The following is a 26,822-nucleotide window of genomic DNA, read 5'->3' as shown; positions in this document are numbered from 1 at the left end:
GTCTACTAAAAATATAAAAATTAGCCAGGCATGGTGGCACGAGCCTGTAATCCCAGCTACTTAGGAGGCTGAGGCATGAGAATCCCTTGAACTAGGGAGTGGAGGCTGCAGTGAGCCAATATCACGCCACTGCACTCCAGCCTGGGCGACAAACTGGGACTCTGTCTCAAAAAAAAAAAAGTCGGTTTGACTGTAATGGAATTTTCCTAGGTCATTTTACTTGGTTGTGTAATTCACGGCACTTCACAAGTAATAGCCTAATCTAACAGTACCTCCCAACTACTGGACTTCTGAAGCCAATTAAATAAAATAAGTAGAACCCGACGAAGTTGCTTACTTTTGCAAAGTGAAGACATTAAAAAAAAAAAAAAAAAAAAAACTTAAAAATGTATCAGTATCATTACTTCGTAAAAGAAACAACATACAATCCATAAAAGAAAATTATTTTGATTGAATACATTTACCTTTGTGAAAAATTCACTACATTATACTGCTTCCCACTCCTCCCCATTTTATTAAGAACCCATGAAAACTTCTTCATGGGGCACACTGGAATTTAGAGATCACTGATCCATTTTGGCCAGCCCTATGTCAACTTTGTCAATACATGGCTTAACATCCACAGTATTTCCAACTTCATTTGGCTTCCCTCAAGCTGGGGAGGGACTCTACCCAACACCTTCCCAAAACAGTAATCATATGATCATGCATTTTAGAGAAGAGTCTAATTAAGCTATTGGAGGGGGGTTTGAGCCTATCCAACCACCAATACAGTACAGAATCCCATTATTTTTAGGTAGTAAAACATTTAAACATTGTTAAATAATGCTTCTAGATGTATATGTCTAACACATTTTAATGGGTCGATGTCATAGTCCAATCTGGAAGGAATGAATCTAACAAAATGTAAAACAGCTTCTTTCTACTAGTCCATACCACCCCCCTTTTCTTTCTCTCTCCAAACAAATAGGTGCTTCATATAATGAACATTTTACCTTTTTCTCAATGACTTCTTTGAAAGCATATGGAAAAATACAGTCCTTTGGTTTAGACACAACTGTAAAAAGGAAAAAAAAAAAGATTCCAACACCCATCTTAGTCTAATTTCAGGTAATCATACAGTACATGTTTCCAAACGAAACTGTCTTAAATATATTCCCCCCATCCCTAAAGAATTAGGAGGGTCATCAAATACTTCGACTGGTCATGCTGATGACCTCAAAAGAATAGTCAAGCACAGAACCCCAAGTCCCTGCAGTTGTTAAAACTGCTTTGATGAAACATTTGCTACCTATCCATTGAAGTCAGAATGGAAGATTTTAGCAGTCTTCCTCAAAGGAAATCCCACCACCACCAATGCCCCAAGCAGCATACAGTGGAGAAACTCAGTTCAACCTTCTCAAAAGGTAAAACTGAACAAAGCTTCCCCCATTACACACTATAAGTTCCTTACCATACACAACAGCTGTTCACATAGTGACGTACATAGAGGAAGTGAATAAATGCATGTTGAAATGAGCTCATGAAAAAAGAAAGAAATGAGCTCATGATTGCTCTCTTCTACATATTTTCCAGGCTATTCTCATCATTTTGTTCCATGTGTTCCACCCACTTAAGGGGTAAAATTTCACAACAATCATACCTCACACTCCCTTCTCTGCATGTTTTAGTCCTACTTTCCTAATACCCAAGAAAACCAGACAAGAGGCTAGCCAAGTTAATCTCTGCTTCTGGGCTGAAAAAGATCCCAGGAAATAAAATAGGTCAATGGCATTGATCCCTTTTTTTAAAAACAGCAAAATGCTTAGGTAACTGGCCAAGCTCTCAACATGGAATATATCATGGAATATAGTCTCCTCCTTGAGGACTGACTCATAAAACACACATGCAGACCTTCATGGAATTGTTTCATCCATTGAATTTTATGCATGGCACAACTCAACTCCAATTGATGTTACTATAACTCCTCCCAAATAGGTAAATATTTGTTCCTTGGCATCTTGCCTCATCACACAGAAAACTTCGATCAAGTTTCTATGATAGGCTATTAGAATGACATCAGAAAACAGTTAAAGCCTAATTTTGACCCAGGAAAAAACTACTCAACCTCAGTAGAGCAACCATTGAAACAAACAAAAAAAAGATATCAAATAGACTCCAGACTTCTGCTCCTAGAAAAAAAAATGAACCAGCTGAATAGGAGGCAACCAACCCAATAAAACTTAGTTTCCACGGCAAAAACAAAAAACAAAACAAAATGCTCTTTAACAATATGCACTATTCTTGAAAACAATTTTTGAAAAACAAGTTACTGATGCAATCGCTGAGAAAAAAAAAAAAAAAAGGAAATTCAAATCAAGCTGTTAGTAAACCAGCTTAAAAAAAATACATACCACAGAAGTGTGACTGAAAGGGAGGCTTTGGGGCTGCTTTATCCAATGCAAAACTGTGATGGACCAAAGCTGCCACAGCAATAATCTGCAAAGAAAGGAGGAAAAAACCCACTTACCAGACTGCTACTACATATTCTGCATTCTCACCAAAATCACCAAGAATATTTAAAGATACACATTTAAATACATACGAAAACTTTGGCCAGGCGTGGTGGCTCATCCCCGTAATTCCAGCACTCTGAGAGGCTAATGCAGGTGGACCACTTGAGGTCAGGAGTTCGAGACCAGCCTGGCCAACATGGTAAAACTCCGTCTCTACTAAAAATACAAAACTTAGCTGGGCATGGTGGCGTGCACCTGTAATCCCAGCTACTCAGGAGACTGAGGCAGGAGAATCACTTGAACCCAAGAGGCAGAGGTTGCAGTGAACTGAGATCGTGCCACTGCACTCCAGCCTGGGTGACAGAGTGAGACTCTGTCTCAAAAGATAATAAATACTTTAAACTTTTTATTATGAAAATATGTAAACACATTAAAAAAGACAAAATAATAAAATAACTCCTATATAGCCATCATCCAGTTTCAATTATCAACTCATCTATAACCCTACCCACTTCCTTCCTTTCTCTAGATTATTTTGAAGCAAAACCCAAACCCATCATTTTATCTGGGAAGATTTCAGCATCAATCTCTAAAACTGGTTTCTCAATCGTGGAGCTATTGACATCTTGGGCCAAATAACTCTTTGTTGTGGGGGCTGTCCTGTACACTGTATGATGTCAGCAGCATCCCCAGCATCTCCCTACTAGTTGCCAGTATTACCATCCCCAGACGCCCTGAATTGTGATAACCAAAAATGTCTCCAGACATTGTCAAATGTCCCCTTAGAGGCAAAATCTCACCCAGTTGACAACCACCACCACTCTGAAAGATAAGAAGTTTGAAAAATATAATCACAATACAATTATTTCACCTAATACAATTACAAGAATAGTAATTTCTTAAAATCATCAATTATCCAGGCAGAATTTAAATTTTCATATTTTCCAATTATCTCAATTTTATTCACCACATAAGGACCATACTTTGTAATGGTTGATATGTAAAACTACAGATACAACCCTATCCCATCTGTCATTCCCCTGCAATTTATTTGTTAAAGACACCAGGCTGTTTGTCCTAGAGAGTGCCCCATAGAATGGATTCCACTGCTTGTGTCCCAACAGCATCATTTAACTTGTTTTTCTGTCTCCACACTGCCTATAAATTCATAGTTAGGTCTAAAAGCTTGATCAAAATCAGGTTCAATTTTGGAGCAAGAATACTTCAGAGGTGCTGATTACTTCTATCAAAAGGCACAGGCACATAATGTCTGCTCATCTCTACCTTAGAGACATAAGTACCCACTGGTGATCACTTCCTAGATCCATTATTTCACCGGCAATTACAAAGTGGTACTATTCCATTTATCTTTCATTTATTAGCTGAAACCTTCTATGAAGAGAAACTTCCCCTCATCAATTATTTGGTTGCTGAGGTATAGTATGCATTCAGAAAAGTCAAAAAACTTATTCATTCAATCCCTTTATCAGTTTTCAAAATGAGTTGGTTCCCTAGCTTCCTTCAGAAGTGATCAATGTGGTGTCATTGCAGACAATATCATTATGAACTCATGGATCTGATGTGTTGCGATCTGTTAAACTTATTCTTACCCTCACATTGTCCCATCTTTGTTCAGTAGAAGACTCTTCAAGTTGATTCCTGAGTCCTTTTGACATATCTTCAGTAGATTTTAATACTGTCCTTGCTTTCTGGTATAAGATGTTCCAGACATCCTGGACATTTCCTTCCCTGAATCAGCCACTACTCCAGAGAACCCAATTTCCTTTCATTAGAAAATGGGGCCGGGCACGGTGGCTCACGCCTGTAATCCCAGCACTTTGGGCGGCCAAGGTGGGTGGATCACTTAAGGTCAGGAGTTTGAGACCAGTCTGGCCAACATGGTGAAACTCCGTCTCTACTAAAAATACAAAAATTAGCTGGGCATGGTGGTGGTGTATGCCTGTAATTCCAGCTACTCGGGAGGCTGAGGCAGGAGAATCACTTGAACCCAGGAGACAGAGGTTGCAGTGAGTGGAGATCACATCACTGCACTCTACTCCAGCCTAGGAAGACAGCAAGACTCCGTCTCAGAAAAAAACAAAAAAGAAAATGGAAACTGGAAACCTCAATCTGGACACTAGAGGTGGATACTTTTTTAAAATTTTAACAAACTACTAATTAAACTTCTCCCAAACACTTAACTATGGCCATCTAACATATTAACTATTATTAAAAGATCACGTCAGGTGCAGTGGCTCACACCTGTAATCCCAGCACTTTGGGAGGCCGGGGTGGGCAGATCACGTGAGTTCAGGGGTTCAAGACCAGCCTAGGCAACAAGGTGAAACTCCATCTCTACTAAAAATTAACCGGGTATAGTGGCCCACACCTGTAATCCCAGCTACTCGGGAGGCTGAGGCAGGAGAATCACTTGAAAGTGGGAGGCAGAGGCCACAGTAAGCTGAGACTACGTCACTGCGCTCCAGCCTGGACAACAGAGTGAGACTCTGTCTCAAAAAAAAAAAAAAAAAAAATCAAATCACAAACTAAAAAAAAAAAATCAGTGAAAATACTGACAAAATGCTGTTAAAAAAGATCCCTATCAATGTCAAAAAGGGCTTAGGAAGTTAAAACATAACAACAAAAATAAATAAATAAAGCATCAGTCACGACTGCATGTAATATAGGTCCCAACCTCCTACTAGGACAACTGGCAATAAAAGAGAAAGAAGTAAGCATTTATCCTGTCTTTCCTGAATAAACCATTATGGCATAACCAAATAATACTGGCTAAAGAGAAAAATTTAATTTTATAGAAAAACTTAAAAGCCATAGACAGAATTATAAAAAACCACCATTTTACAGCTCCTAATGAAATAACTAATTCAAGCAAAAATGACTAATAAATGAAGCCATTAGCTCAGTGGTTCTCAACTGGGGGTAATTTTATATACACATACACATCCCCTGGCGTTGGGACATCTGATGTGTTTGTAGGCATTTTTTGGTTGTCACAACTAGAGGGGAGGGATGCTACTGGCACCTAGAAGGTAAAGACCAGGGACACTGTCAAACATCCTACAATACCCAGCACAGTACTCCACAAAAGAATTATCCGGCCCAAAATACATGTAGTGTCAAGGTTAAAAAACCTTAGATGAAAAGCTGATGGAGAACTACAATAGTTCTCATTCATTCAGCCGCTAATCAGACACAGACTCGCTAATAGCAGGTTATTTTTTTCCATTGATCCCAGCCTTTGTCAACTAATAGCAGCTTAACCAGACATTGTGTCTTCTGATATGATGTAATATGAAGTACACTGCATCACCTATAAAGCATTTTGGCTAAAAAAGTTGAACCTGAATCTAATTTGATCCTTTAGAGCTCATTTATAGTGTGCGGAAATATGAAGGATAAGGCTGGATCGGCACACTTTTTCTTTCAAGAGCCAGACAGTAAATATTTTAGGCTTTGCAGGCCATATGGTCAGCGTTACTACTCAACTCTGCTGTCATAGTGCAAAAGCAGCTGTAGACATGGTGTCTTCCAATGAAACTTGACTTACACAAATAGGTAGCAGGCTGGATTTGGCTTACAGACAATTCATTGCCTGCCAACCTCTGGTATAGAGGAAAAGTCCAATGACACCACAACAAAGCAAATAAATAGAGAAAATGGGATATTCTACGAGACAACCAACAATGATTCTTTAATTTTTCCATGTTATTAAAAAAACTGGAGAGTGGGAGTGAGTTCTTCCCATTTAAAAGAAATTCAAGAGGCACAGAGATTAAACACCATCTGTGAATCTTGCATGAATCCTGATTCAAACAAATCGAGTGTTAAAAGGCATCTTGAGAGACGGAGTCATCTAAGTATGGACTGAGTATTTTAGATTATACCGAGGAGTCACTGTTAATGTTATTAGGTGTGCTAAGGGTATTATGTAAGAAATACCACATTTTGAGAGAAGCATACCAAAGTTCACAGGGAAAATGACACAATGTCTGAGACTAGCGTTAAAATACTTCAAGAAGACAAAAAAAGGAGAGAAATAAACAAGTGTGACAAAATCTTGCTAACTGCTGAATATGAGTGATTGTTATGGGGAGTTCATTTTATTATTCTGTCTGTGTCCATTTGAAGTTCTCCTAAGTAAAAAATTTAATAGACAAAAATAAGTTCAGCAATCTAAGTCTTTAAGAAAGAACTCCAACACTAGACAAATTCAATTCATTCTCTATAATAAGAGTTTAGTAGTGAATTAGTATTCTTTCCCCTACAAAAAGAACAACTTTCTCTTAAAGCAAAGCTGTGCAAGTTCAGGCAAGTATCGCATCTAAGGCATGGGTACAAAATCTGTCCTATTTTTTAAACCTCATTTTGATGGTTCTTTGCATTCTGCATTGTCTTCATGCTGAAAGCCATCACGACAAGCGGTGGAGGACTGACATCCTTAATTACATTCACCAGGTCTGGTTTCAAAGCCATTGCCTCAACTTTACACCAACTGATTGGCTGATTCAAGAGCTCTGAAAAAGAATAGATACAACAGATCAATAGCTATTTACTGAAAAAGAAAAACTACTATAATTAAGACATCTGTCATTAACTGGCATATTCTTCAACTCTGCCTTCTAATAAGAATGACATATTATAACATCTAACTAAAAATAAGCCATATTACTGGGTTGTATGCAAATCCTCACGTGTGTGTACATATGTTCATTTTCCTGGGAAAGAGGTCTATAGCTTTCATCAGATTCTCCAAAGAATCCAGGACCCAAAATAGGTTTTAAAAAAACTGAAACACTGCCTTGGAGGAATCATGAAACATTTTTAAGACAAAGCAGACTATCATAGAAGCAATTACTGAAAAACATCAGGTAACAGGCCAAACATGCACTATCTATATTGAATAGCGATTCTCCTCCTTCAAAGGTCAGCAGTTCACTATGCAGAACAGCTGGGCCACATCAGCCAGGTCAGAAGTACATATGAATAACAGCATAATGAGGGATGCACCCCAAACTAAGGCCTCCCTCAGACTAAACTGCCAGGCATTACAGAGATAAGGTGATTCCAAATGTACTCCCTATACTCACTCAAGGAAAACTGAAGAAACAAACAGAAAAGGAAGTAGACACATTAAAATAAATAGATCAATTTCCTAACTTCCCTTTTAAAAACCACATCTATCAGCAATCTATTCAGCATTCTGAGCATATTTTTTTCCTTACGTGGACTTTTTACTTCAAGCCAACAAGGTCCTTTGATCTTTCTGTTCATCAAGAATAGTTCCAGGCTAGATGTGTTGGTCCCAAATACATGAGAAAAAGTTTCTCCTTTCAAATCTTGAGGAAGCTGTGGTATTTCAGCCTGAAAAAGGCAAAAAAAAAAAAAAAAATCTTTTTGTTTAAAACTATTACTTTGCATTTTCCGAAGTCTATATTTGAAATAAACAAAAGCCTCTCTATGAAGCACAGAAGAAACCCCTTTGATACATATGAAACGTAATTTGCCACAAATGAAATCCAAAACAATTCACAGTAGGAAACAAAACCAATTCACAATGACAAAATAATGCATCTTGATGACACCCATTAGAAGAAAAATAGGCCAAGAAGCTCCCCCAAAAGAGAATTTCTGTCCAGAGCTGTACATGCCTTACTGATAAAGAATAGCCAAGTAAGTACCACTCCATTAGAAGAATGAAAGCAATAGAGTGGAACTTATTGAAAATACTTTTCATCACCACTGTCAGAAATAGTTCTTAAGTTTTTCTTCTCTCGGAGGCAGAGGTAGGCGGATCACGAGGTCAGGAGATCGAGACCATCCTGGCTAACACAGTGAAACCCCGTCCCTACCAAAAATACAAAAAATTGGCCGGGCGTGGTGGCAGGTGCCTGTAGTCCCAACTACTCGGGAGGCTGAGACAGGAGAATGGTGTGAACCCGGGAGGCAGAGCTTGCAGTGAGCCGAGATCGTACCACTGCACTCCAGCCTGGGTGACAGAGTGAGATTCCGTCTCAAAAAAAAAAAAAAGTTTTTCTTTTCCAACGTTGTGGGAACAAAACACTAGCACACAGGTAAAAAGAGGTTAGGGGCCGGGCGCGGCGGCTCAAGCCTGTAATCCCAGCACTTTGGGAGGCCGAGACGGGCGGATCACGAGGTCAGGAGATTGAGACTATCCTGGCTAACATGGTGAAACCCCGTCCCTACTAAAAAATACAAAAAACTAGCTGGGTGAGGTGGCGGGCGCCTGTAGTCCCAGCTACTCGGGAGGCTGAGGCAGGAGAATGGCGTAAACCCGGGAGGCGGAGCTTGCAGTGAGCTGAGATCCGGCCACTGCACTCCAGCCCGGGCGACAGAGCGAGACTCCGTCTGAAAAAAAAAGAGGTTAAGGTCCAGTTAATTAACATCCCATAGCAATGACCTTGCCTGTCACAGGACCAAGAGCAGCACTATAGCAATGCTACTGACACTCCTCTCTCACCTTTCCACTGCTCATAAGGGACACTTCAACAGACTAATGATGTCCAACTCCGTCGTGTGGCATTCTTTCCACTTGACAAACACTCGTGCTGTTTCAACTTATTTATTTAAAGATGCATACTCGAAAGCAGAGAAAGGCAGTGTAACCTGTAGTCTATATACTTAATTTTATCCATTTCAATTATTCATTACTATAAATCCACCTCAATGAACTGTGAGCTTGAGAAGCCCTACCAATACTTGTAATTTAAAGTCAGTTGAAAGTTCAAAAACAGAAAAATGTCATTCTCAAGCAAAACCCAGTAATTTTCTTTGTTTGACTTACCGAGTATTTAACTTCCAAGTACTCAGATTTTTCTGGAACATCAGGTATCTCAAAAGCATAGTTCTTTTCCACTGGCTGGGTAAGTAGATATTTTAAAAAATCCTTAAGACAAAAACTTTTCACAAACTAACCAGTATTACACATACAATACATGCTCTTGTATTTAATCATCAAGAACTCTTATGGAACACCAAGGTAAATAAAGCCAAAAAGGTACCCTTTCCTCTTTCAATTGGAACTAAAACAACGAGTGTCAAAATGCTAAAAGGACTCATCTTGGACACTACAGAACTCAGAAATATTTGCATTCAAGAGGGGCAATAAAAGATTAAAATTTTTTACAATGTTAATGCATTAAATGATTTGCTACTATTTGATATTAAGCAACTCCATCTTGCTAGAATAATAATTAGCATTATAATTATAGTTTATATTTACTGAGTGTTGGCTATCTGGCAAGGACTGTTGTAATCATCTAATATGAATTAATGAATTTAACCCTTTCGGGAACTGTTGAAATAGGGCCCTATTTCTCAGATGAAGAAACAGGCACAAAGAAGTCATTCAGCTGGGCGCGGTGGTTCACGCCTGTAATCCCAGCACTTTGGGAGGCTGAGGCGGGCGGATCACTTGAGGTCAGGAATTCAAGACCAGCCTGGCCAACATGGTGAAACCCCATCTTTACTAAAAATACAAAAAAAAATTAGCCGAGCACTGTGGCATGTGCCTGTAATCCCAGCTACTCAGGAGGCTGAGGCAGGAGAATTGCTTAAACCAGGGAGGTGGAGGTTGCAGTGAGCCAAGATCGCACCACTGCACTCCAGCCTGGGCAACAGAGCAAGACTCCATAAAAAAAAAAAAAAAAAAAGTCATTTGGCACTTGTCCAAGTTACACGCTATTAAACAGTAGGGCTAGGACTTAAAGCACAAGCAGTCTGGCCTCAGCACCTATGCTCTTCACCAGTATATCACAATTGCTTCTAGAATTATAAAGACTTGACCCATCAGCCACAATTCAAAACTCAAATAGTTAATACTGTTAGCTTTATCTTCAGTAACTCAATCCTCCCTATGATCATTATTAATAGCCAGTATTTTGAGCAGGCTATAGCCCCCACAATTATGGCCAAAGGCATCAATATCTCACTAAAATCAGGACAATTTATCATAGCTAGCAAATGAACCGGAGATTTTCATTCTATCAGACTGTATCACAGTCCCTGATTTTTAAAAATAAAACCTTACTTAACTTTCTAACCAAAACATCTTGGCAACAACTAATACAAACGAGATCATAGCAGTTTCTTCTCCACTTGGGAATGAGAGCACAAGACATGTTACAAGCACCAGAGGCAATTAATTTGCTATGGATTATCTTTCTATTCAAACTAATAAACATTATTTTATAAGCAGTTTAAAGAGAAAGAAAAAATATTTTTGCAAATCTAATATACTGTTTTTACATTCATACCTATGAAATTTCCATTCAATAAATTATAGCCACACAGAAGGCATTTTACACAAAGAAAATATACAATAACTATTTGCTATATCAGAAAATAAACAACAGAGTTGGAAAAAAACATCCCCAAATACAAACCTTAGACTTGAACTTCATAATTTTATATTTTGTTGCTATTTTCTCATCAAATTCCTCATAAACATCCTTCATTGAAACTGGAGTTCCTGTTTCTTTCCCCGTATTTAGATCAATTTTCTGTTATCCCAGAGAGGGGGACAGAGGGGAAAAAAGCATCTATACATAAATGATCTCAACCACCAAAAACCCACATCTATATCAATTTTCATCCTCACCCACTTAAACATTTAATAGCAGTCTTACAGACAAGTTGAAAGATACAAACAGACCCAAAAAATGTACTAAACCAAATGCCCAATTCCTCCCAATGGGATAATAAAAACAAATCAGCAATAAAGATGATCAAGTCTACAAAATGGAAGAATAAGTATTGTAAATCCTGACCAAGAGACTCCACAGTTCAACTGACATGGGGAGGGGCGGACAGGGAAATGGGGATGTTAAGTCCCAATAAAAAAGGAGAAGCAGACCGAGCATGGTGGCTCACGTCTGTAATCCCAGCACTTTGGGAGGCTGAGGCAGGTGGGTCACTTGAGGTCAGGAGTTTGAGACCAGCCTGACCAACATGGTGAAACCCTGTCTCTACTAAAAATACAAAAATTAGCTCAGCGTGGTGGCGGGCACCTGTAATCCCAGCTACTCGGGAGGCTGAGGCAGAAAAACTATTTGAACCCAGAAGGCAGAGGTTGCAGTGAGCTGAGATTGTGCCATTGCACTCCAGCCTGGGTGACAGGACTAGGCTCCATCTCAAAAAAAACAAACAAAAAAAACAAAACAAAACAAAAAGGAGAAGCAAATAGAATTGAACTTGATAATAAATGGCAAAGGCGGGAATATCACTGCTGTCTATGCAGCAAAACCATGAAAACTGGGCCAAATGCCATGTCACATTTTAGAACCTTATAGTTCCAACCCTGATTATCATGGAAATGAGGAGTGAGGGAAAGAAAGCATTATATACTAAAACTCAGAAGCTTTTATACTCTAACAAGTTGAAAAACTGAGTTCTACTTTAATTTTTCTACTTTTCCCAACCTCTAATAGAATTGCTGACCATCAGTGGTCACTCGGCGAGCAGCAAGAAAGAAGCATCAGGATTGTAGAGAATTTGTAGCCCTATTGAAAGATAGAGAGCTGGTTGCAAAACACAGAATGTGTGGCAGATTCAACTATTAAGAATTAAAAGCTAATCACTAATGTTTACCATTTCACGGGGAAGGAAGTAAAGCGTTCGCTCGATATTTTTCACCATGACACAACAACTCACATGGGTCTCAGCTGATTCAATCCAAACTTTGCCAAACAGAAATACCACACCTGAAATAAGTGAAAATCACGAGAAAAGAAACATTTCAATTTCACCTAATTAAAGGAGCAACATAGAGGCTCACTGAATGTGTCCACACATTTATACCTTCATGGTAACTCATTTTGACAGCAAATATATCCATTTCCCCACTCCCCAAGACCAGTTCTTTACTCAGTACTGATGCCATACTACACTAACACAATGGTACAATGTATGACCACTGGGAGGACAGGGGACAGAATGATTCTCTAACTTGGCATAAACACCTTCCCCACAATCAGGATTATACAGATTAAGAGAAAGAAAACAGGCCGAGCATGGTGGCTCATGCCTATAATCCCAGCACTTTGGAAGGCCAAGGTGGGCGGATCACTTGAGCTCAGGAGTTTGAGACCAGCCTGGTCAACACAGCAAAACCCTGTCTCAAAAAAAAAAAAAAAAAAAGAGAAACAAACACAAGAATTTTTCAACAAATCTCATAATTAAGCCTCTTGTGGGAACTTACAGATCTGAGAATATACTTATAATGTTTTAGCACTTGTATTTACCTATGAAAACCAATATTGATGTATCAGGATAACTAGTGCATCAGTGTTTTTCTATATGTAAAACTGTGTTTAGGAAAAACATAATTTATCTCATATTTCTTATTCCATATAATAATAAATATCTCACAATAGGGACTACTATTTCACCTTTTCTACCTCACAGCTACTTAGGATGTCTAACTAGGTAGTGTTTAGAATGTTCCTTTCTATTCTATTTCAGTTTAACAAATGGTTTAGTAACCAAATCAGTAGATGCTCTCCTTTTGAGATCCCTAAGGAATGAATACCATAAAGTAAAACCATACCTTTTAAGACATCAAATCACTGTTTATGAAAATTGGCCACTAAGAACAGACTGCAAACATTTGTTAGTCAACCCAGGAGATGGTCACTGTGCAAAATCCTGGGCTCCATGAATAATTAGACAGCAGTAATCAACAAAGCCACTCAACACAGCCATTTATCTGAGACACTAAGAAAATTCTGGCACATGCAAAGGCCAATTACCCCAGTTTCAAAGACTACTCATCAGTGACTCCTTTTGTCACACATCCTGGTAGAAATAAGACGATCTAAGAATTTTCATTTCTGTAGATGATTAAAATTCTTTTTTTTAATTATACTTTAAGGTCTAGGGTACATGTGCACAACGTACAGGTTTGTTACATATGTATACATGTGCCATGTTGGTGTGCTACACCCATAATGATTAAAATTCCTACAAGAGTTCTGAGACTTTCAGCTTAGGGGGGTAACAGGGAGGGTAGATGGGGAGGGAGAGGGAAGGAAGGACTATGGGAACATTAAAAAAGAAAAAATATCACAGTAACTCAGAAAATTAAAAGTCATCCTCACAACAGTTAAAGATGGAAAAACAAAATGCCATGCAAAGAAAAATAAAGACCCTAATATTGGATTCAAAGATTCAAATAGCTCATTTTACAGTCAAACTAATATCACACTTCATGCAACACATTTGACACTGTTTATGCCTCATTTGCCACAAAAAAGATCATGGTAAACAAAGATTACATTCCCCCTAAAGTTACTAGCTGAAACCAGGTGCAGTCAGGATTATTCAACCTTGAAAAAGTCATAATGAAGACAGGATATCTTCCCATATGCAAAGAGTAAGATTCTTTTCATAATTATGGAGCATTCAGCAACAACTGACTGACTTAGAATCTGTTAGAAAGTGAGAAACAATAACAGGGTATTTTGGAGTGCTTCATTTTTATTAGCAGCATTGATTTCACCAAAGCTCAGTGATCATTACCTGCTATCACAATGAAAGTGTTCAACCCTCTAAGATTAAAGGAGTTTTTTTAAGCTATCTAATTTAACCCATTGGCATCAATAACAGAGAAAGATGTGCCATAGGAGAGAACACAACTTGAGAAGTACCAGGGAACCAGAACAGCAGAGTGGACTGAGGGTGAGAAGCCCAAGCTTCTACCACTAAAGAGCTATTATATTTTTTGGAGCCTCAGTTTCTTAAGTGCATAACTAGACTAGCTGATCTCTGAGGCCTTCTCCAGCACCAGAAATTTCATTCTGCCTTAGCATTTGCATGACAGATCAATAACAAATTAGTATCTCTTTCAATTGCAAAATATTTTCCAATATTGGTTGAAAAAGCCCATCCATGACTATGTTCAGTACCAGGAACTCAACACCACCATATATCATAAACTGGTTGCTTTGCAAATATAGCTGTGCTTCAATGCTTCAATCTTCTAACACTTGTCACTACAGACCAGCACTAGTTGAAATAAATTTCTGTGATGATGGAATTGTTGTTTCTGAGCCATCCAATATGGTAGCTATTAGCCACAGTTGCTATTGAGCACCTGAAATGTGTCTAGTGACCAAGAAAATAAATGTTAATTTGTATTGCATTTTAATTTATTTAAATTTAAAGAGCTACAGGTGGTTGGTGATTACCACAGTGGACAATGCAGCTCTAGATCCTTACCCTACAAAACAATACTGTTTACTAAGAGTATCAACTAGTAAACAAAATGTAGAAATAACCAACTCATTTTCACATAAGGAAGAAGGTTGTTGCTTCTTAAGGTTCTAATCCGTGGCAATTGACGCTGGCAATATGAAGCTTTATGGGTGTATTTACTTCATGGGGTTGTAGGGGAGGGGGGAACCATTCACTTTTGTGTTATGCATTCTCATACCCCACAAAGCTACAAAGCTTTAAGATGCAAACTCAGTAATAGTAGCAAATACAACATTAGTCTCTGAAATTTTTCACCTGCATCTACAGGACTGTCAGTCACTGTGCAGTTTATTCCAACAACTATTTATTAAACACCTACTATGTGCAAGGCATTGTTGCTGGATGCTGGAAATAAAAGATCCCAGCCCTCCAGGAGCTTACAGGCTTTGTGGCAAAGAAAAACACAGACTGAGATCATTTCAAAATAATAGGACAAATGCTACAGTGGGAAAGGCTATGATGTAGTCACAAGGAGAAAGTGCTCCTAGACCCGTCTGGAAGTTTAGGTAAACTCCCAGAAGATAACATCTGGGCTGAATTTTAAAGAATCAGTCAAATGAGGGCATTCCAATCAGACAAAAAATAATGAGTAAAGGAACACAGGTATAAAGAGTAGCAAAGTATATACAGAGAACTATTTCTAGGGAACAAAATTCATAGACAGCAGGCATCAGAAGCCTTGCTAAGGAGTTTGGACTTTATGTTGTAGGCAGTAGCCACCGAGGATTTTTTTTAATGAGGAAATGACATGGTCAGAATTGCCCTTCTGATCAGTCCCTCTAGCAATGATGTGGAGGACGATAGCTAGGAGATCAATTAGGAGGCTGGTACAATTGTTTCAGTGGGCAAGAAGCGATCGGGGTAGCAGATATGAGGAGAAAGAGAAGGTAAGTTGTCCATTTTCGGCAGAGAAAACTAACCAGACTTGGAAAGGGAAATGAAGAAGAGCAGGGAATCAAGGATGGCTCCCAGGTTTCTAGTTTTGATGGGACCATTAACCAAGATAGGGAATGAAATACAGCATTAAGCAGATGCAGCAAAACACAGGGAGTAATACTGGGATAGCCAGGCCACTGTGCTGCCCAGCTCCAGGTAATACCAGTCACACTGCTGTGCTCCAGGAAGGTCACGTGAAAATGGTATTCCCTGAGGTTGTACAATGGGGCAGCCCTGGGTTTCAGCAATGGATGGGAAATCATCTGCTCAGTCTCATGTAATCACACTTGCCAGCCTTCCAACAGAGTAACAAAGTAGTCAAAGAGGTGAGGGGATCTAATCAAATCATTTTGTCCTAAAGTAGGTTAAAATATCATTTCTAAAATTGATTATATCTTTTCCTAAGAAACTAACACATGGCAGTGTGCTACTCAAGTGGCTCAAGAGTTTATATATATTTGATAAGCAGAAGCATATTAATGTTTCTGACCGTCCCCACCCCTGCCAGAGATCATTAACATTTTTCCAGTTAAAGTCAATGCCTGATTATCTCTAAGGTAAATGTGGCCTTCAATTTACTCATACGCTTGCTTTGCTGACATCTAGGTACTCCCTCTCTTTTCGCTAGATACAGCCTCCAGGAAACCGCTTTGAAAAATACACTATTTGCATGTACCACAGATCCAAAAAAGGATCTATATAAAGACAACTCTGTTTAAGAGTGCCTACTGTATTTAACATTAATCCGACAGATCTTGCAATGCACAGTCCCACAATGAAGATGGGCTCAAGAGCCACAATGAACAGCCTCCGAGCTTTTTGTGAGTCAACAATTCACAGTATTAGCTCATTAGGATGACCTAAAAATCATCCTTGATTCCTCCTTTCTGTCACCTCCCCCATCCAATCCATTAACAAGTTTGTGTCAAAAGACATGTCAAATGCCTTTACTTCTCTCCTCTCCAGCCACCAGGGTCCAAGTAACTAGCAGCCCTGCCCTGGACTGACTGATCTCCAGGGCTTCCACACTTCCCCATTACCCCACACCAGCCTATCCCTCCACGTGTGTGTGCACACGTACACACAAACCACTGCTCCTGTTAAAATGTAAGCCCAATTATGTGACTACCACCTCCTGTACTTAAAACCCTCCAATGCCTCCCCATTGCTCTTAGAAGAGTCAAACTCCTTAGAGGTTTTCAGAGTCCTATATTATCTGGCCTTTGTCTTTATCTCCAGCTTCACTGTATACCAATCTTGTCACTTGATTACTATGCTACAACCACACAGGCCTCTTCCTTCCTCCCTCTAGGCCTTGCTAGTACTGGCTCGTTAAGCTGAAATGCCCTTTTATCAGCTCTGCAAATACCTCAAATCTCAGTCCAGTGGTCATTTCCTCAGACAGCCTCCCCTGGCCATTGCCCAACTAATTTTCTTTACATCATTTATCAATTTATCTCATTTACTGCTAATGTGCCCCCACCCACTGCCACCTTCCTAGAACATAAGCTCCATTATAGTGCAGGGAATTTGTCCAGCTTATTCATCCCATCTCAGTGCCTAGCACACAATAGGCATTGAAATTTGCTGAAGAAACACACAAATTAATGACTGATTCCCTTTAAATTAAAGTGCATTCCTGTAACTTCAGATACATCAATAGTGAACTATAAACACACATTCCAAAACCATATGTAACTGATGTTTGGAATAAGCATCTTTAAGGATTATTCACACCATAGCTCCTCTCCATCAGGGTGGCGCATTCACTTTACAATGAATGAATGTCACTCTCTTACAATACATGTTAAGTGAGGGTAGGGCCTGACCTGAGCTAATTACAACCACTCAAGTATTTAAGGGACGAAGGAAAAAAAAAAAAAAACAGAAATAAATTGATTAAATAAAAAGACAACACAAAAAGAAACAAAAAATAAAATATTTAAGGGAAAGGTCCTACTCTGAGTTAAAGGCATACAGTTAACCTTATGTATGATTACCTGGTTGGTTGTACTGATCTTCATAAGCATCCAACCAATAAAAGTGGAATACTTGTTCCTCATCTGCCCCTTTTACCAATGGGAGTTGACTGGAATCCACTTGAACTTCTTGCACTGAGAAACTGCTATCACCTTCTTGATCAATGTCCCAACAAGAGACATCTGGGAGAAATCTTCCTCTGCAGAAATCACATTTTCAAAAACCTTTCAAAACCCAACAGAAAAATTGTAGTCCTATTTGCCAGAAAAGTCATAAAATGCTCTTACAAGTCAGACATGGTCCCTTTCCCAGAATCCGCCTCTTGTTTCACTTCCTCTGCTGGCTCACTCTCTTGGTCCCAAGCCTTGGCAGCCATAGGTTCCAGGTCCACCTCTTCAGTTTCCATGGGCTCATCAAAGTCACCATCTTCAAACTCCATTGCCCCTGACTCCTGCTCTTCTTCTGTACTCTCGACCTGTATAGGCTCACCTGTAGGCATCATCACACATTCTTATCATGTGCTAGTGCCATGACACAAAGGCACACAAAGGTGCACAAAGGCTTATCCAACACTAAAATAGCAGCCTGTCCCTTTTCTATACTATGTTTGCATTTCTCTTTAATCTCCAAATTGGGTTTTTTAACTTTTACTGAAATTTTTATGAATTCAAATCTTCACATTTAAACTTGCCATCACAATACCTTCAAAATTTCTTCTACCTCCTCCATCATGGGGCCTCCATCTTTGACAGAAACCACTCAACACTCTTGCAATTCTTGCCTGACATCACACTTACCAGCAAATTCAGCACGTTTAAGAGGAATAGGAGTTAATGGAGGCTCCTTTCTGGAAACAGGGGAAGCAATTTTTCCTGAAGGAACTGCCTGTAAACGTTTTTAAATATTTAGTCAGTTAGACCTACATACTAAAAATATGTAACTGTCCTACCCTGACCAAAGATAATGACAGTTCCCTTTTATAAAAAGATTTTATGTATTATTAATGTAACAGCTTCAATTATTTTACTGTTACCTAGGTTTACAAAAAAATACTTGCTTCTGGGAGGAAAATTATTGCATTTACCACAGTTGTAATACCTATAATAAACACACACTAGTTACTGCAAATTTACTATGAAAAAGACAGGCACATGCTATTTTTGAAATACATGAAACTATAAATTGAATGGGAGTCCTAATTTAAAACAAAAATCAAAAACAAATTTAAAGGTATTTCCCTCATATAGAAAAGCAACAAAATAAGCTTAAAGCAATCCTATAAATCAAGATTGAAGGTATCTCTACACACTTTACCGTGGAGGTGTGCACAGAAAAAGGATTCGGTGAAGCTCCAATGGATCTTTTCTTCTTCAGTATCGTTACAGGTGGTGGAGTTATTTGAGGTGTCTAAAAGGAAACGTAAGACATATTCACTGCCATGCTTGGTTTACCACAGATAGAAAAAGTATACTTCTTCACTCATTGAAGCCCAATAAGCAAAGCTTTCTTTTCTTTACCTTCCCCCCTCCCCATTCCCATCTATGTGCATGTACTGTGGTTACTATAGCAACGATACTATAGCAATCACAAGAAAACTAAAATAGATATTAAATCTACCCCTCCCCAATTTTTTCTTTTTAAAATTTAGCATACTTTCACTTACCCTTTGAGAATATTACATTTAAAAATTGTCAAGACAGAGCTACATGGCGGTGTTGTTAAGTCATTTTAATTAATGATCACTTCAAAAGAAGTACACTTCTAAATGAGAGCTTAGTCTTTATGGGAAATGGCCAAATTTCAAATTCACGATGCAGCTAATCCTGTTTGAGTTCTATCAGGGATAGTTCACTCACTCTTCCTTCATTCCCACTCAGAATTCAAGACAAGGCTCTTATACCTGATTGTGCACATTGACAGGCTTCAATCTATTTAGGGAACATACACCACAGCAACTGAACACAGCAGTGAGCACTCACAGAACTGACTCCTGGGTATATTCCTACTACTTCAAACACACACCCACACATCCCTATCTACATAACCACACAGCTCTAACACCTGGAAATACTCACCTAAAATGGTGGGATAAAACCAACCTGAAGGGGGTTTCTTTGTATTTTGGTGGGGGTTTTTTGTTGGTGTCCTTACATTTTTAAAAATTCTGGCAACAGGCCGGTGCGGTGGCTCACGCCTGTAATCCCAGCACTTTGGGAGGCCAAGACAAGCAGATCATGAAGTAAGGAGTTCGAGACCAGCCTGGCCAACATAGTGAAACCCAGTCTACACTAAAAATACAAAATATTAGCTGGGCATGGTGGCAGGTGCCTATAATCCTAGCTACTGGGGAGGCTGAGGCAGGAGAATCAGGGAAGCAGAACCCGGGAATCGGAGGTTGCAACAAGCCAAGATCACACCACTGCACACCAGCCTGGGTGACAGTGCGAGACTCCATCTCAAAAAAAAAAAAAAAAAATTCTGGCAATAGTCTGTTTTGTATAATTACTAGAGTGTTTCTTCAGTCTACATCCCCTGCATATTTTACAACTCCTGGCGATTCATTTACCTCAGTGTTAAGATCCTGTAGAATGTCACCTAGCAGATCATCCTTGGACAAGTCTACAGCTTTCTGGAAATGATAAAGAAAGGTAACATGAGAAAGCCTTGCACTTAAATTTCTCACCAAAACTACACACATGTGTACGAAAGGAAGAACCTAACCAGTTAGTCCTTGCCTCTTCATTCCTCACTCTGAGTGTTCATCTACATTCACAGATTTTAACAACCACCTGTCTATATATCATTTCTACATCTATAGCTCCCGTTCTCTACTTTCACCCTTATTCCATGATCTTCCTGCTACTCACTAAAATTAAACACACTCTCAATTCAGCTTTTCTGTTCAATTTTCTTTTCCGTTTCCCAAGTTCCAATCACTGAGGTACCTTAATTCACTTAGAAATCTACATCCAACTTAGTGAGTGAAATTGGAAAAATATTACTCAAATATATACAGAGCACCTATTATCTGTATAATCAAATATTAAATTCACCTCACAAAGGAAAATACAAAAGATAAGGAAACCATGAAACTCACATCTGCAGTTTTCTTTCCAGCACAAGCAATGAACATTGACTTAATATTGTTCGGTTTTGTCACTGCGGGCTTCTTTACATTCCTCTTGTCTTTGTTGCGTGCTTTACCATCTTTTCCTATTGGAATATGAATTATTTAGAAACATGCATCAGCAAAAAATCAAAATGGAAAACTAAAAGCCTAGTCACTTGATCTCTATCGGGAAGAAAAATGTTAAGAATTAAAAATACATTACGCCTGTAATCCCAGCACTTTGGGACGCCGAGGCGGGCGGATCATGAGATCAGGAGATCGAGACCATCCTGACTAACACGGTGAAACCCCATCTCTACTAAAAAAAAAAACAAAAAAAAAATTAGCTGGGTGTGGTGGCAGGCACCTGTAGTCCCAGCTACTCAGGAGGCTGAGGCAGGAGAATGGCGTGAACCCGGAAGGTGGAGCTTGCAGTGAGCTGAGATCGCACCACTGCACTCTAGCCTGGGTGACACAGAGAGACTCCGTCTCAAAAAAAATTTTAAAAAAACATACAAAACTATGAGATTTTATACAAGATATGTAGGAAAAAATATTTTAAATGAGTTTAATTCAAGAAAACTTGGGCTAAATGTTTTTATAGAAACTAATGAAATACCAGTTAAATATTAGCACGACTTAAGTGTGACTGCTTAATTGATATTGTTAATATGAATAAAAAGCTTTTTTAAAAAGTGAGAATTTGGGGTTTTTTGTTTTCCCCACAGAAATAAAAAGATAAAGCTAATCTTGAACCAAGAAATTAGCCTAGTAGCCTTCATGAGATCATCTCTTTAGCAGTATACTGAATCTGATAGGAAAAAATTTAACTATGAAGAAATGGGATTACCAATTATGACATGGTGGCATCCTAATTTCTATTTTATGAGAAACAGCAACCAGAAACACAGTATGTCATATCAACACTAAACAGCACAGAGACATCTATCTGCTCATTAAAGAAGAATTTTTGCCGGCCGGGTGCAGTGGCTCACGCCTGTAATCCCAACACTTTAAAAGACCAAGGCGGGCAGATCAGGAAATCCATACCATCCTGGTCAATATGGTGAAACCGCGTCTCTACTAAAATACAAAAAATTAGCCAGGCGTGGTGCGGCGTGCCTGTAGTCCCAGCTACTCGAGAGGCTGAGGCAGGGAAATCACTTGAACCCGGGAGGTGAGATTGCAGTGAGCCAGAAACGCACCACTGCACTCCAGCCTGGCAACAGAGCAAGACTCCGTCTCAAAAAAACAAACAAACAAAACTTTTGCCATATGTTTTCTCTTATGGCCATGTGTAAATCACCTACAAACTTCTCTAATACCGTCAATTTTACTCTCGCTTTCTGATTCATCCCAGAATAGTCTTGATCTCAAAACAAGCTGACAATGAATAATTGAAAGAATGTGGTGGGCCAGGCATGGTGGCTCACACCTGTAATCCCAGCACTTTGGGAGGCTGAGGCAGGCAGATCACGAGGTCAGGAGATCAAGACCAGCCTGACCAACATGCTGAAACCCTGTCTCTACTAAAAGTACAAAAATTAGCCAGGGATGGTGGCGTGTGCCTGTAATCCCAGCTACTCAGAAGGCTGGGGCAGGAGAATCGCTTGAACCTGTGAGGCAGAGGTTGCAGTGGGCCAAGATCACGCCATTGCACTCCAGCGCTCCAGCCTGGGTGACAGAGCAAGACTCCGTCTCAAAATAAAAAATAAAAAAAAAGAATGTGGTAGTGGCATACAAATAGACCAAATGAAACAGAACATAAAGTCCAGAATAAGACCCAATTACTTATGGAAATTTAATATATAATGAAGGTGGCATCCCATATCACTAAGGAAAAGATGGACTTTATTAAGTAGTGTTGGCTACCCATTTGTAAAGAAGTAAACCAGTATAAATACCAAATGGATCACAAATCAAAATTTTTAAAAATGAAACTTTACAAAAACCTTTAAAAAAGCAATTCCTTTGCAATCTGGGTGCAGTGAAACTCTTTCTATGACTCAGAATCCACTTGCAAGAAAAAAAATGATAAATTCAATTACACCAGAATTGGTGTAAAAAGAAAAACCAAGAAAAAAGAAAACCAAGTTAAACAAAAATGAATAAAAATTTTTGCAATATGTATCACAGATAAAGGACCAATTTTCCTGACAAAGAACTTTTAAAAAATTAAAAGATAAAAAGCCCAAAAGTAAAGCAGGCAGTAAACACAAACATATATAAATAGTTATGTTTTATGAAAAGAAGATCAATTTCATATGTAAAAGAAATGCAGATGAGGCTGGGCACGGTGGCTCACACCTGTAATCCCAACACTTTGGGAGGCCACGAGGCGGGCGGATCACGAGGTCAGGAGTTCAAGACCAGCCTGGCCAACACATAGTGAAACCCCATCTCTACTAAAAATACAAAAAGTAGCCAAGCATGGTGGCACACACCTGTAGTCACCGCTACTTCGGAGGCTGAGGCAGGAGAATTGCTTGAACCCAGGTGGTGGAGGTTGCAGTGACCTGAGACCGCACCACTGCACTCCTGCCTGGGTGACAAAGTGAGACTCAGTCTCAAAAAAAAAAAAAAGCAAATGAAAACCACACTGAAATGCCACTTCTCACATATCAGAGTGGCGAAAATTCAAAAGCTTGAAAACACTCTGTTAGTAAGGCTGTAGGGAAACAGACATTCATACATTGTTCATGGAAGTGTAAAATGTGGTAAGTCCTATGAAGAATTAGGCAATAGCTAGTAAAATTTTATGTGTAGTGGGCCGGGCATCGTGGCTCACACCTGTAATCCCAGCACTTTGGGAGGCCGAGGCGGGTGGATCACCTCAGGACAGGATTTTGAGACCAGCCTGGCAAACATGGTGAAACCCCATCTCTACTAAAAATGCAAAAATTAACCGGGTGTTGTGGCGGGCACCTGTAATCTCAGCTACTCAGGAGGCTGAGGCAGAAGAATCACTTGAACCCAGGAGGCAGAGCTTGCAGCGAGTCGAGATCGCGACATCGTACTCCAGCTTAGGCAACAAGAGCAAAACTCCATCTCAAAAAAAAAAATTATGTGAAGCTACTCTTTGAGCCAGCAATCTCACTTCTGGGAATTTTTTCTGAGGAAAACACCATATGCACAGAGTTATTGGATGTGGCATTATAATAGCAAATTACTCAAAATAATCTAAATGTCCTTCCAAGGAAACCATTGAATAAACTATGGTGCAATCCCTATCATGGAATACTATGCAGCTACATAGAAATAAATAATTAAAAGCAAGCTCTCTATGTTCTAATATGGGGTGATTTTCAAGACATCTTGCTACGTGAAAAAAGCAAAGTACAAAACTCCTATAACATTATCTTTTGTTTAAGAAAGAGAAGGGGCTGGACACCGTGGCTCATGCCTGTAATCCCAACACTTTCTGAAGGCACAGTGGGCAGACTGCTTTAGCCCAGGAGTTTGAGACCAGCCTGGGTAACATGGCGAAACTCTGTCTCTACTAAAAATTCCAAAAATTAGCCGAGCGTGGGAGGACGCGCCTGTAGTCCCGGCTACTCGGGACACTAAGGGAGGAGGATAGCTTAAGCCCAGGAGGCAGAGGCTGCAGTGAGCTGAGATCACACCACTGCACTCCATCCTGAAGGGCAGAGAAAGAATCTGTCTCAAAAAAAAAAGAAAGAAAAGGAAATAAAAATATATATACACACCAGCACGGTGGCTCACACCTGTAATTCCAGCACTTTGGGAGACCGAGGCGGGCAGATCACGAGGTCAGGAGTTCGAGACCAGCCTAACCAACATGGTGAAACCCCGTTTCTACTAAAATACAAAAATTAGCCAGGCGTGGTGGTGCATGCCTGTAATCCCAGCTACTCAGGAGGGTGAGGCAGGAGAATCACTTGAACCCGGGAGGCAGAGGTTGCAGTGAGCCAAGAAGGAACCACTGTACTTCAGCCTGGGTGACAGAGCGAGACTCCATCTCAAAAAAAAAAAAAAAACAACAAGAACAACATACACAATTTCACTCCTGGATTAGTACCCTAAAAAATTGAAAGCAGGCATTCAAACAAAAACTAGTACATAAATGTTCATAGTAGCACTACGTACAATAGCCAAAAGGTAGAAACAATCCAAATGTCCATCAACTAATGAATAAACAAAACATAGTACATCCACACAGAATATTATTCAGAAATAAAAAGGAAGTACTGATACATGCTATAACGTACTTGAAAATCTTCTAAGTCAAAGAAGCCAGACACAAAAGATCAAATATTGCATGATTCATTTATATGAAATATAAAATGTCCAGAATACGCAAATCCATAAAGATAGAAAGCAGATTAATGGTTGTCAGGCTCTGGGGGAAGAGAGATTGGGGAGTGACTGCTAATGGATATGGGGCTTCCATTTTGGATGATGAAAATGTTCTGGAACAAGATGATGGTGATGGTTGCAAACACTGTGAATATACTAAATGTCACTCGTGGTAAATTTTATGTTATGCGTATTTTACCATAGTTAAAAAAAAAAGTATTTCCATGGGCCTAATATTGTGAAAAGGTTTGTAAGACATTTGTGAAAATGTGAGACAGGAGATCTGTATCATCTGGAGTACTTTGAAAACAGAATATAATAGTCAAAATGTTTAGTATATAAAATTCAGGTCTTGACAGTGTATGAACAGAGGAGGTCAACAGAGGTTTGAATAGCAAGGAAGGCTTCATGAGAGGGCTTTAATCTCACCATTGTAGGTTAGTAGGATTTAGACAGAAGGATAAAAAGATGAATACAAGTAAACATTTGAGGTGGAATTCTTCCACAGTTTAGTGTTTCTGTTTTGTTTTATTGCATTTTCCTGCTGATTTTTCTTCATTGGGACTTGGTTAATATTTTTCTCTGTGGTTTTGTTTTGTTTTGTTTTGTCCTGTTACCCAGGCTGGAGTGCAGTAGCACGATCTTGGCTCACTGCAACCTCTGCCTCCCGGGTTGAAGAGATCAAGAGATTCTCCTGCCTCAGCCTCCCAAGTAGCTGGGATTACAGACGCCCACGACCACGTCCGACTAATTTTTCTATTTTTAGTTGAGACAGGGTTTCACCATATTGGCCAGGCTGGTCTTGAACTCCTGACTTCAGGTGATCTGCCCCACCTCAGCCTCCCAAAGTGCTGGGATTACAGACGTGAGCCGCCGCACCCGGCCATTTTTCTGTTTGAAAACATGCCAGGAATTAGATCCACACCATAAAGCTTTGACTTTTTACTTCTAAGCAAAACTCAGTAATTTCTTGTAAGTCTTTAAAGTGTGTTGCAGAAGTCCATTTTCCTTCCTAGGATCTTGTGACCTTTACTGGGCTCCTAGAAAGGGACACTGAAACAGTGGGGACTTGTGGGTGAATGGTGGTGGCAAAGCACGAAATAAAAATTTCTAAGACTAGCTCTTTTCCAGATCAAATCATTCTTTTCACTAACGTATTACTCAGAAGAGATAATATGATGACTATGGAAACACAGAGATGGATTGTTTATTCAACAAAACTACATACTTACTTTGAGTCCACTACCATGATTAGCACTGAGATTACCAGGACATGAGTCCTTTCTTTGAGAAGCTCACTGTCCAGTCCAACCTCCTAATTTACAGCGACAAAAACTCAAGTCCAGATAGGTAATGGGATTAGTTCAAGATGACACAGACAATTAACAACAGAACCATAACTCTAACATAGGCCTCCTCAGTTCAGGGAAATGAAAGTGGCACATGAGCTCATTCTCTTCTTCATGGACTCACACAAACTAGAAATACACAATTAGCCACACTGCTACCAAATGGTACCAGTGTAGAAAATTTCCACATTATACAGGTTGGCAGAACCAGGAAGATGGTTCATATATTCTAATTTAACTAATAAATGAATGAAGAATAAAGAACATCACACATAGAAAAAATACACATATGCTTATTTTTTGTAATAAACCAGAAACTAAAAGTTACTGATTTTCATTTTTAAA

General features: G+C 39.3%; 1 protein-coding gene across 6 annotated transcripts in view; it reads right to left on the bottom strand.

Annotated features, from left to right (window-relative positions):
* Nucleotides 1–26,822, bottom strand: part of POLA1 (DNA polymerase alpha 1, catalytic subunit) — a 307,953-nt gene that overhangs the window by 268,152 nt on the left and 12,979 nt on the right. For 4 of the 6 annotated variants that reach the window (XR_012430381.1, XM_005593197.4, XM_065538316.2 and 1 more), the window contains exons 5-17: nt 20,800–20,915; nt 20,269–20,331; nt 19,017–19,109; nt 18,500–18,587; nt 17,990–18,191; nt 17,723–17,901; nt 12,123–12,235; nt 10,919–11,035; nt 9,319–9,393; nt 7,739–7,877; nt 6,876–7,030; nt 2,394–2,478; nt 996–1,057 (exon numbers count right to left, since the gene is read on the bottom strand). Coding sequence is in view for 4 of the 6 variants with exons in the window: in XM_005593197.4 (XP_005593254.1) it covers nt 996–1,057; nt 2,394–2,478; nt 6,876–7,030; nt 7,739–7,877; nt 9,319–9,393; nt 10,919–11,035; nt 12,123–12,235; nt 17,723–17,901; nt 17,990–18,191; nt 18,500–18,587; nt 19,017–19,109; nt 20,269–20,331; nt 20,800–20,915 (1,487 nt within the window). In the remaining 2 variants the exon portion in view is untranslated. The remainder of the gene's footprint in view (nt 1–995; nt 1,058–2,393; nt 2,479–6,875; nt 7,031–7,738; nt 7,878–9,318; nt 9,394–10,918; nt 11,036–12,122; nt 12,236–17,722; nt 17,902–17,989; nt 18,192–18,499; nt 18,588–19,016; nt 19,110–20,268; nt 20,332–20,799; nt 20,916–26,822) is intronic. The other 2 variants (XR_012430382.1, XM_045383888.2) reach the window with 1 other exon arrangement.

This window comes from Macaca fascicularis, chromosome X, assembly GCF_037993035.2.
Source record: "Macaca fascicularis isolate 582-1 chromosome X, T2T-MFA8v1.1".
Taxonomy (NCBI): Eukaryota; Metazoa; Chordata; class Mammalia; order Primates; family Cercopithecidae; genus Macaca; species Macaca fascicularis.
This window is presented reverse-complemented; position numbering and strand designations above follow the sequence as displayed.